The 12,983-nt window shown below is 34.9% G+C and overlaps 1 protein-coding gene across 1 annotated transcript; it reads right to left on the minus strand.

The window, feature by feature from the left end:
- Window positions 1–859: 859 nt before the first annotated feature.
- On the minus strand, window positions 860–9,186 carry LOC123532478 (thrombospondin-1-like). The gene is made up of 10 exons (XM_045313928.2): window positions 9,117–9,186; window positions 8,279–8,314; window positions 7,926–8,005; window positions 7,499–7,567; window positions 7,197–7,326; window positions 6,378–6,500; window positions 4,648–4,818; window positions 3,535–3,705; window positions 3,091–3,258; window positions 860–2,850 (listed from the first exon to the last, which is right to left on the minus strand). The coding sequence occupies exons 1-10, from the start codon at window positions 9,139–9,141 to the stop codon at window positions 2,777–2,779; spliced, it is 1,047 nt and encodes a 348-aa protein (XP_045169863.2). The 5' UTR covers window positions 9,142–9,186; the 3' UTR covers window positions 860–2,776.
- Between the last annotated feature and the right edge of the window lie 3,797 nt (window positions 9,187–12,983).

Raw genomic sequence — 12,983 nt, forward strand, 5'->3', positions numbered from 1 at the left:
ATCTGTTGGTATATATGTTATGTTCTTCAAGAATGGAGGAAATAACAAGAAATATCTTTTAAAATGATAGTCGGCGAATTGTAATAAGGAAAGAAGTTTATGAATTTTTCATCTAACATTCATCTTTCATCTAACATTTTTCAAATTGCAAAACTAAACAGCGCACTTTAACAATTTAAATGGTTCTCTTTTAATTTTTCGCAAAGGTTTCGTAGGGTTGCAATTTTGTTTCGTTTATCCTTAGACGAATGATTACAGCAGTAGTTTGATGAAGATTCATGACGCGGTTCATGAGAAGAGGTCATTAAACGTGTTTATATTTTTAGCTAAATTGGTCCCTATCCCCATTTGTAACAAAATAGCAGGAGACCTTACGATATTGTTACACATCGAGTTTGATAAAAATCCATTACATTTTAGTGGTTAATGCGAAGAAAGGCGTATCTACTTTTAGCTATAGTGGTCCCTAATAGGGCCCAAGTTCCTATATAAATAAATTTGGAAGAGGACCTTATAATGATGCTCCAGACCAAGTATGACAAAGATCCACCAAGCTGTTCATGAGACGCTGTATAAATAAAATCTGGAAAGTAGATCCCTCGGAAGCACCGAAAACAAGGCAAACAGTCAAAATTGCAGACTCGGTTTGATTGAGTCTGTTCATGAGCAGTAATGGAAAATGCAACACTGCCCACGCCCACTAGCACCGGCTTAAGCGGTATTCAATCTTCAAATCTAAATGAATTGAAATCAATGATCCCGAAGAACCAGAAAATATTACAACACTGAGATGAAGTCAAAGGCATTTCTAGTTTTAGCTCTAGCAGCCCCTAAAAGGGATCAAATGTCCCAGCTGAACAAAGTTGGCTGCGGGCCTAATAAAGATGCTACAAATCAAGTTTGATTAGAATACATGAGAAAAAATCAATTAAAGGATTTTTTTTATTTATTATTTTTATTTATTTCTAAAATAGGCCAACTGATCCCGCTTTAACAAATGCATATTCGCTATTCATGAATCTTTGGACAATGACGTCACACCTATAAAAAAGTGAAGGTCAAGCAAAACATACAATTGGAATTATTTCAATATTTCTGTTTCATAAGCAAAGTTTGACCGTAGTCATATCACATAGATAAACTGTATGCAGCGTACCTTCATTTCAGTGTAATGAGATTCAGTCATTATATAGCATATATATAATGAAACAGATTTCAACTGAGTTCAATATTTGCATACCATACTAAAGAAAAATATTCATATGTAATAAATCAGTTAAATAATTTATAACAAATATATCAAAGCAAACAAGTACTCATTTTAATATGCAATCTGAATAAGTCACAAAAGCAAGAAATCTTTTCATATACAGACGACAACTGTAACAAGGAAAATCTTTTAAAAAGCACTTCTCTACATAAAAGACTCTTATCACACCCTTATTCATGTGATACGCAGACCGTATTCAGCTCTTTCTTTAATCTGATATATGTTGGTATTTGAACAGGTTTTTATCATATTTATTAAACTTTCTTATCATTTTGAGATATATCAATATTCTTGCTAAATATACTGAGCCAAAGTTAGCTTTAAAACTGTGAACAGCGTCGTTTAGGATAAACGCTCTGCTACATTTCACTCAGCGTAGCACAATCAACAGAGTGAAAGAAATTGACACTCTCGTCCAATCAGGCAGAGTGTTGCATAAATCTTCCATTTTGATAAATTATCTATAATGCGTTAACAAGCAGTTTGATTTGCAAACTGAAGTCACGTGGCATAGGTAACGAAAACGAATTTAGACGGCGTCGCCGAAAAAAAATCAGTCTACCATCCTCGGGTTTAGTAATATGTAATCCATGAATGCGTTCAGTGAGAGAGTCGTTTCAATTAGGAAAGAATAGTTTTAACGTCAGAGTTTATTTCTAAGGTCACGGAGTTTTACTGGCCAGCTTGTAATGACAACAGCTTTCGATATCAATAGCTCAGTCAAGTGTGACTTACCAAACTATAATTAGTAATAATATTGAAACATCAAAGCAAGAATTTATCTATGTACAATTTTATCAGTTTAAATAAAAGCAATTTTTACTTTCTTTCTTTTTTCAATTTTGAATGTTCACAAAAACTGAAAATATTTTAAATTACTGTCGCTACATTTCTCTACGACAGTCGTCTAAAAAACCCATGCGACTTATAGCGATAGTCTTCATACGCCGGCGATGTAAATTTCTATCACTTTTAAAAAAGATGTATTGTATTTCACTATAGCTAATCGGATAAATGCCTTTACAGAAAAATAAACATGAAAGGTATGCCAGATGAATACTGAATACAAAACGTATTTCAGGAAAGTAATGAAATCACTCCTTTTTAACATGACACCTGTATTAAAAGCAACAATGGAATACAAAAAATACATTGTATTGTACCTATCTATTGAAAAAACAATTGGATTTTATGTGTGAATCAACACACCAGAAAATGTGTTAGAATAATAAGTACCTTTAGTAGCGTTAGCTAGATAACACGTGTCATAAATACATTTCACCCAAACACGGCTTCCGGAACGTAAAATGGCGACAGTGTCTGCTGTGTAGCACAGTTGCCAGGTTTCGTCAGCAAAATGACCTACTTTTACATTCACGCCGTCTACAACTATAGCGTAATCAACATCATGTCCTAATTTAACACACAGCTGTATTGAGAACAAATATGTTCCTGCTACTGGTGCTGTAAATATCCCTGTGGTCTTATCGTAGCCGCTGCCTTCGTTCAGTGTGGCTGTCTTGAATACGATAGTTTGCCCGGAATGCGGGAGTCCTTACTTCGGAATGCAACATTAGGTCCTTCAGAATGTACAAGAAAACTAGATAGCAGAGTCATGTAAACATATCATCCATTCTGTTGTAATAACTTTACCGTTTATACTAAGATAATGTTGAAACCCATTGAAATGTGTCAAAATGCTCATAACGGTACAACGTTTTTTACTCCAAAAATGTTTGACAAAAATGACTTTTAAGGCTGTTGATCAAATAGTTAAATTGAAGTTTTAACCATTATTATTGGACTGTATATCTAAATACCTTTGCAAACGGTGTTGCTACATGCTCCTACTTGTATTGTATCGCCTTTACAGTGTTTGCCGCTAAGAGAGGTTATCGGATTTGTACAGGTTCTAGACCGTGAACGGAAACCTCCTCCACAGGTGATACTACAACTTCCCCAGGATCTCCAGGCTGTCCATCCGCCATCTAGAAATTTTCAAGCAAATAACAAACAAAGCACCTGCAATTACTTTTATGAGCATGTCAGTGCTTTATAATGTAGGAAAAGGTTACAACGATACTTAACCGTGCATTCAGTAAGATAGTGGAAGAGTTAAATCTCAATTCATTTCTGATTTCGATAAAACGTTAAAAAGAAAGAGTGAAAGATGAAATAACCTTATGTAGTTCAAACCCCGGAACAGTCAAATAGTTTATCCGACTTTAACCAGTTTACGCGTCCTATTGAAACATAATACTAACTTGAACATGCTATAGACATGCACAGCCGGTCATCCAAGCTCAAACCGAAACAGTGGTCGCCAAACCGCTGGGGTGCTGGGTTTGTACACGTGCGTTGTCGTCTTTGTATGCCGATACCACATGTCACCGAACAGGTTCCCCATGCTTTCCAGGCGCTCCACCCTCCGTGCACTGATAATGATCAGATTACATTAAAAGTAGTCTGGTTTATTTCATTGATAATGTTTAGTTCTCAAATGAAAAAATAAAACACTGAAAAGGAAGAAATAAAATATATACAAGGATCATCAGGACTGAATATAAAGATGTAATCAACAACTTATTTTATTGTATATTTATTGTTTTTGCCTAGTCCATCCGTCCGTCCGTCACACTTCATTTCGGATCAATAACTAGAGAACCATTTAAGCTAGAACCTTCAAACTTCATAGCGAGGTAGGACTTGTAGAGTAGACGACCCATATTGTTTTTGGATTACTCTATTAAAGGTCAAGGTCACAGAGGCCTGAACATATAAAACCGTTTCCGATCAATAAGTTGAGAACCGCTTGATCCTGAATATTTAAACTTTGTAAGATGATTGGGCATGCCAAGTAGATGACTCCTCTTGATTTTGGGATGACTCAATCAAAGGTCAAGCTCACAGGGGCCAGACACCCAAATTTTGGCATCTTTTAAAATGTCATTTTAACTTTAAAAACAAAGTAGATTTTATTACTTCAAAATATGATGGAATCACAATAAATTGTGATTAAATATATTTTAATTACCCGCGATAACTCACAATGACGCTTTGGAAATGTGTAATAGACGACAATCATTTGGATGCATACACTCAACTTAGTTTTGCCACATGACACGGTCTCTAAAATATACACTTTTCTGCCTCTTAAGCCTATACAAACCAATTAAAATCAATTTCTGTGTCATCCGTATTTTTGTACGACATTAGTTTGCACTAGTTTTATTTTTTCATAAATGCTCCCTTTTAAATTTTATCATTTTTTGACAGCTGGTTATAAAATAAATGTTGTTACAAGGCTTTTATTGACGGGATTCTTACGATTACTTATCAAGAACAATGAGTGTATCTAAATATCTAGAGAGATTTACCAGGACAAAGCTGCTTGTGACATTGTTTAGTTTGTGCCTTGTCGCCAATACAGTCTAAACCACCATGAGCTGTTGCTGGGTTTGTACACGTCCTTGCCCTTGACTGGGTTCCTGTTTCACAAGTGACGTCACATGTAGACCATGGTGTCCATTCCGTCCAAACACCGTCCACTGGTGAAAGTTATAAACAACCATGGTATTATTATAGCATTATTAAGTGGCCGGGTGGTCTAGCTGTAACACACTAGACTGTTAATCCAGATGTTCGGGGTTCTAATCCCGGTCCATGCACTGGGAATTTCTGAGATGCTCTTGGATGTCTTCCACCTAACTAAGGAAAGACGGATTCGCATATACTAGTGCTACACACCGGGCACGTTAAAAAACCAGACAAGGTTAAGTTAGCCGGACAGGTCTGTATCTAATGGATTTTGCTCTGTGTGTTCAGAAAGGGGGAGGGGCGGGGAGGCTATGCTTTCTCTCGCTATGTCCCTCTTTTCAGATAGCTGTTTGTTTGTACTAATAGTGGATGAATGTAAAACGCATTTGAACGTGTTTATCATTTTTTTCAGAATGTCTTGACTCGTTCTGTGTTTATTGTAACAGTTATAATCACGTTTTGATAACACACTTGTTACTGCAAATATCAGCCATTTTGATCACTTTGTTGCTGGAATGCTATAAAATCTTCTAACGACATCTTCTCCTGAACTGCTAGACCAAATTAATAATTTGAAAAATTAAACAATTTTAAGGAAATCTTCCGTCGATGTCCCTCTACTTAATGTTTTCAAATTATTCCAGTTCGTGAAAATAAGAAACATGTCTGGCAGAATGGTATTGTAACCCAGTATATAGTGGGGAATTCAAACATCTTCTTGGAACAAAAGCTGGCCGGAATTTAAATGCTTTAATGTTTCTTTGTGACTCTCTTATACAATATATACAATATATATAGTGGACCTTGCAAGAAACTGATGGTGTGGTTTTATATTTAATGTAATACAAATGTTCCTTTGGTAACGCTTCAACAACAAGGTTGAAATTATTCATAACCGTAGAAAGAGCACATGATTTCAAAATAATTTCACAGAAACATTCCTTGAGTGATTATCTCTATGTGGCCGCTTGGGGGAGTTGAAACTGTTAGCAGGAAATATAAAAAACGGCTGCCGGAGCGTGACATTTTGTCCTGTATGGCTCTATGGAAAACCTGGCAGATTGTTCTGTTATACTTTTTTGAGCTGTGAACATATAGTGGACAAGAAATAGGTAAAAAAGTAACTATATACCTTTTGGCAAAATTGAATTATGACTCGTAAATTTGGCAGCCAAATCCTTAAGTAAAAACAAATTTTATCATTGCTTTAATATGTTCGTGGACACATGGTCATTTTGGCAGGTGTTATCACAACAGTAAAGTATAGTGCGGTATATAGTATAGAGAAATCGAAGCTGCCGACAAGTGACATGGAAAAGAGTAATACAACGTAAAATGGTTTGAATGTCGGCAGTGAAGAAATCAGATAGAATCAGGTACAGAATTTAATTTACTTACCTCTCTACGTGAACCGAAAAAGCGTTGAGAAGCTTTTGCGAGACGTATTCAATGTCAATGGTTTGATAAGTTATTTGAATTCATTTCTTATTTAATGAGGTTTTTGTTAAAGTGGTATGACATTTGTACCATTTATTTAGCTTACAGATGATTTAATTTCAGGTACTCTTACCAACATCACACAATCCGCAGAAATGAGGGCACAACGCTTTTGCATGACTAATGTCCTTGCAGATTCCAAACACTGAATTCATCCGTGAGCAGTCTATTGTTTCATCATCGATGCAATCAGCCGCTGAAATATGATATTGTGTGTAGTATGTTATAGGGAGTATACATTTTCTGCTCCGACTTGAGACTGAATTTAGCACGGAGTTCACGTATACGTATCTCACTAGCTTCTGACAACATATTTCTTTACAAATGCGCAAATACATGTACTTCTTACGTTTTTAATGACGTAGCTAGCTTACTCAAGTTGAAAATGTGTTCAATATCATGATGAAGTTACAACTATGTTTTACGGTAGCTGATTGTTTTTATGTCAGGACTTTGCGAAAACTATACAATTACTATTAAGATGGTAGGTGTTCGGTGGTTTAAAGACAACACGACGAATTCTATGAGAAAACTCAAAATTCAGAGGTCGCCAAATCGAAGAATTTATTTACCGAGCTGTGATGATGACAATTAAGGATATGTCTGGTTGGTGCCATTCAATGTCGTGTTGTCGTGTCTTTGTCCCGCTGACATGACAGTGCACCAACTCGACATAGCTGATATATCGAGTTTTCGTGCCAGCGGCCCTATGGAAATATAAAGATACCGGAAAAAGCCTCTTTCCGCGGAAAGGGTTTAGCCTGACCAAAACGGGTCTGCCATGATTTTCTTAAGATGTTAATCTGTGAATATGTTAAAAGACGAAAAACAGGTATATCTGCAAATCGACAATATGTCAAATTTATTGAGTATATGAAAATTTTGTGCGTACGATTTCGACGGGCGCATAGGAGTTCGTTGCAACGGTCTGTAGAACAACATTCGTGACACTGATTGTTTTGTCGTCTGCTGACATCTCGACCAATCAGAGTTCCAGGACCGCTTGTTGTCACACCGCATTGCTGATAAATTGTACAAAAAGGGAAAATTTAACTTATTCCTCATTTAGTTTTAGACAGTGTTCAGGTTGTATAAGCCGTGCGGCATGAAAATGGCAAAATTTCATCCATAACATGAATATACAAGTTTAGGATAAAGCATCTACGAACGAACGTATTAATCATTTAGGCTTACCTTAATATGTATACAACCGAGAGTGATTGTTTTAGACTGTCCTGAGATAACTGAGTCCTGGTAACAAGCCTGAAATATAATCAACTTTAGATACACTTCTTACAGAATTTTTTGTTCGGCACCTTAGTCGGAACCACTAAATTTTTGCTACAGATATTTGCTGGATACATGTTCAAAAGTTAATCTGCAAGTTTGGCTTATTTTTCTTGCGTCACGTGGATGCAACTGGATAAAAGACAGTACAGTTTTTGCGTTCCCACCACCCTCAGTAATAACTTGGTATATTTGAATTATCATTTAAAACAAATGTTTTAAGTACCCGTGCTGCAACGTGATATTTTTTTCCTAAATTTTTGTCAGAATAATTTTTGTAAGACTAAATAAGCTTACGGTTTATTCCTGTTTCACCTATTACATGGTAACTTACTTCGTCAGAGTTACACATGATTGTAGTGTTGCAGGCGCTTGGATCGCTGATGTTTGAGCAGTTGAAACATTGCAAGGCCGCTGTAAAATTACATACATGTAACTTCCAATCTTAAAGGTGATCAATCTCATTTCATCATATTCGTATATTCTATTCTGTTAGATGTTAAATGGTGTTAAACGAACAAAAAGGTCTGTTGTATAGTGATATGTACCCGCCCAATGTCTGGGTGGTCTCTAAAAATCTCATTAGAATTAATGTAACAACTTAAAAGAAAGACAAAAGTTTATAGAAAAGATTATATATAGTTTTATCAAGTTTTGTCAACTACGCAAGTAACATACATTACTTACATACATCTGTGACGTTCAGAAGCAAGCCTAGGATAACTGCAAAAAATACAATGTTGCAGTATTACTGTATGTTATAAAACAGTATTGTCACAAGAGAAAATATTTCTTCCGCGCATGGGCACATAGACACACTGGGATGAGCTTCTCGGTCAAGTTATATCAACATTAAGTTAGGAATATAAAACATGGAGGAGCGGACATGACACTTTACGAAATCTAACTCTTTGCATGTTACCACAAAGAAATCTCAGATCTAAATATGAAAAATAACAATTAAAATTCTGATCGATTACAGTCAGAGACAGTCGGACGGAAAGAAGAAGGGAGAGATAGATAATCAGCATTCCCGCATCCATTTTGCTACGTGATAGGGATAAAATACCTAAAATAAATTTTTACGTTTACACAATCACATACTATTATATCAAACGATGGAACATTTTATTTTGTTAGGTAACATACTCTTTACGCTATTGATTTTTGAATTGTTAATACCGTATTTTGTTTCAAATTAATAAGTACATTTATTGTAAAAGCTGCAGTTCAATGCTTCAGGAAAAAATATTTTACTTTTCAAAGTTACGTAAAATAATGACAAAGATATAAATCTGTGGCCCAACTTTCATAATGCACATAAATATTTTACTAAACTGAAGAAAGCCCGTGTAATGTTTTAAGAATGTGACAAAATAGTTCAGCGATTGCATCGTCCAGGTATCAAAGAACATACATTACACTAATTCTTACGAACCATTAAAAAGTGTCTAAAATCTTGTGCGACACATGAAAGAAAACGAAGATGTACGTTTTTAATTAGCTGAAAGAATACATTAATTACCTGAAAGAAACTCAGTTTTATACATAGTTACGTTGAAAACGTCTGCATGAACTCGGACTGTAAAACATTTTAGATAAGCTTATCAGCAGAATTTACATGTTATAGTATCTTGACCTCTATGTTTTAGATAAAACTTAGTAGGAAATACATTTAAAAATGTTGTTTTAACATTTAAGACTATTAAAAAGCTATAATATAAATTTTCCATTAAATGACAAACAATTGTGAATTTCTCTATCGCATTAAAACTTTATATATTTATATCGACGATTTTTTAGCCAACAAATGTTGTGGTTTTTTTGTTGTTGTTTTTTTTTTTTTTTTGGCACTTTTGTTTTTGTTTTATTTGTTGCAATACACTTTATGTCGTTGTAACTGTAAATTTAGCTAGAATGATGTAAGGTAAAATAAAGCTATAAGAAACGTGTTGAAGTTTTGATTATTTTGTTCTATCATTTGAGGCCTCCGTGGTCACGTAGGGCAGATCACTGACTTCAAAACACTAATCTCCTGCGCCTAGGATACCATCTAACTTGCCTCAATGGTTCGATCTATACCATTTCTTTGCATGAAAGCCTATTTATAGCCGCCACAGGTAACCGATATGGGCGACTCCTCCTGAAGACTGTTAGAAATATGAATGGGACGATAGTGCAAGATATAGAAGACGCTCCAATTCCAGAAGCTTCCTTTGCTCTTTTGCGGGCCAGGTGTAAAGCACCCATACACGAGACTCTTAATATCCTATTGTTAATAATTTTTATTTGCAGGAGCGGGGGCTCGAACTCAGGACCCTGGTTTCGAAGTCGGACAGTGTTACCACTGGACCACTGCATCAGCTCCAGTTCTGTACTGGATGATCCTGTGATTTCGTAAATACATGTAAAGTGCCAAATCTGATATTCATTCACAAATCAGTGCCGAAAAATCGCCGTTTCACTTGAAATGCACTAGTATAACTAAAACTGAAAAGGGAAAAAAGCAATTGCGACGACGATTTTATATTTTCTTTGAACGATAAATTGATATTTTTTTCATAGTACAATGTATGTGATGAAAGTTTATAAAAGCTATATTTATAATAGCATCTTGAGTTTTGTTTTCGATATATATCAACGTGATAGAAAACGTCATTTGCTAACACTGAGTACTAGTGGAAAGAAATACAAATATATTTTTCCGAGTATTCTAAATTCAATTCTTTTTTTTAAATAAATGAGCCGTGCCATGAGAAAACCAACATAGTGGCTTTGCGACCAGCATGGATCCAGACCAGCCTGCGCATCCGCGCAGTCTGGTCAGGATCCATGCTGTTCGCTATTAGTTTCTCTAATTCCATTAGGCTTTGAAAGCGAACAGCATAGATCCTAACCAGACTGCGCGGATGCGCAGGCTGGTCTGGATCCATGCTGGTCGCAAAGCCACTATGTTGTTTTTCTCATGGCATGGCTCAAATGAAAAACATTACTATTACAGCACAAAAGAATATATTAATCCAAAAAGTAAAGTTGTTTGTGTTGCACACAACTCGCAGTTCCCGATAATTACGACATATGGCTGTTGTATTGTTTTCTGCTGATTCAGCTTCTGTTTTCATTATTCGTTTTCAAACTTTTCCGTATAGACATCAGTATTGAATGCTAATGTAGCAAACTGCACGTGAACCTTACGGGGAGGACCGTCTGTATCGCTGCTTTTCACCTTAAGCAGCTTCGTCATATGTGTGTTTATTGTAATGTGTATATGTACCAATGTGTTGTCTATTATAAATTTATATTAGCAACAAAATATGATGAAATAAAATAAAAATCTCAACTTTAAGATGTTGCAGCTGCAATCTTGAATATAAAACATATTACCTCAGCAACCAAATTGCGACATTACAAATCATATTAACTAATACGGGAAAACCGAAGGTTTTTCCGTCTATAGATAATGTGTACGTGTATATGTCAAAGTAAACCTATATACCGTTCAACTTGGGAATATGTTCTATACCTTCACCGTTTTCGTTGTTGTTGTATTTACCCATAATTCCGTGCTTGCGCATGCTCGCTGTCAACACATAAATGCCTGACATTGGGTCGCTTTTCATTATTTGATCCAGAATGACTATTGCAGCATATATAATACTATGAGGAAAATTTTGTAAATGACAAAGTGGTCGAATTTATCAACGTTCGTACAGTCCCAGTTTTACATACCTCTTTCATGCCCTCACTTTGTGTGAGTTTGCTTACTAAATATAATTTTGAATTATGTAAAGTTTTCAGCAAATGTTAAGCATTATTTTGATGCCAACCATTGATAACAATTTGCAGAAATAAAAAAAATGTTACAGGTAAAAAAAAAACAAACTCGTTTTCTGTCCGGGTTTATCATCAGTACCTGTAAGGGTGCATTTTGGGACTAGATTCTGTGCACCCAAATATCACTATTATCTTTAACTCATGAACACTATTTTCCATTGTCTGTCTGGTCTTGACACATTGGAAGAAATGATTAGATCTACGTTCATTTAAACAAAACATTTCAAAACATTTTCCTTTGTTATTTTTATAACAAGAGCAAAACCATCAGACTTACTGTCAAAACTGAAAATATCAGAAAGAACAATTTATGCAGAAAAAAAATCCGTATGACTAGGTTTTCCCGTCAGATAGGTAGCGCCTAATTTCATATTAGTCAGCATCTACTAGACTTGATCTAAGAGGCGTATAACCATGCGAAAATGCGATATCAACGTCTAGGCATCCAATACTGGGTCAGAATCTGCAGATTGTCTCGAAAAAGTGAACATTTTGGCCGCATTAGAAATACTAACGGTTACAACATGAAATGTTACGGACAGACAGACATACGGACAGACAGAATAACTCACAGATAGATATACATAATTCTGTTTCCAGACTGGGATAAAAATATCTAAATTAAATGTCACGTTTTCAAACCGATGTTTATAGGGGATGAAAATCCCCGAGACGGTAACGTCTGTATATAGTTATTCATCTTTGTTGTTTGCATAATATACTGAGGCTAGTCTGGTTCCCGTCAGTAGTAAAGTAATTGTTTGTGCGAAGTCAATCTAACCCCATTTGACCTTTTAACCCTTGGTCCGAACCGACCAATGCCGGCCAATTTAAAATCCACAGGTTTTAAACCCAATAAAAACCTCTGATTTAACTAAAGATGATTTAATTAAAGATGATTTAAAATGAAGAAAACATATGTCTTTATTTAAAAATAGTTTCCACTTAAAAACTTTAAACACTACACCGAGAGACAAAATGTAGAATAAGTTTGGCCTAATATAACATACAGGAAGTAAAATATAATGTGGTTGAATTTAGACCACATTTATTTTCTGTTTAAATAACTCTTTTACTTCCTTGTTTTGTAATCCTTCTACATAGATAAAACAACTGTTAAAGACATTAGAAATGACACAAAATGTACACAATACCAATAAATACATTAATAATTATCCATGAAACAAGAAAATTTCAAACTAAAAATAACACAGACCGGGAAACCAAATGCTAAATATAACAACTAAAAATAACACAGACCGGGAAACCAAATGCTAAATATAACAAATATAATAAGGTCGGTTATTTACAAATCTATCCCTCTTTTTATTAAAAAACAAGTAATATCTCCCTTTGATAATTGAAATTCATACAAATTATTTTAATTAATATTGGAAGAATAAAATTACTTTAGGAGTTGTTATTATTTAGAAACAAAAAGTAATTGAATAAATTATAACACATAAAAATAAAATTATGATAATTTCAAAACCATAACACTATTATAATAAAGAATATACACTATATATAACCGGTTTCAACTTTTATATCATTGAGT

Source organism: Mercenaria mercenaria, unplaced genomic scaffold, assembly GCF_021730395.1.
Source record: "Mercenaria mercenaria strain notata unplaced genomic scaffold, MADL_Memer_1 contig_1468, whole genome shotgun sequence".
NCBI lineage: Eukaryota > Metazoa > Mollusca > Bivalvia > Venerida > Veneridae > Mercenaria > Mercenaria mercenaria.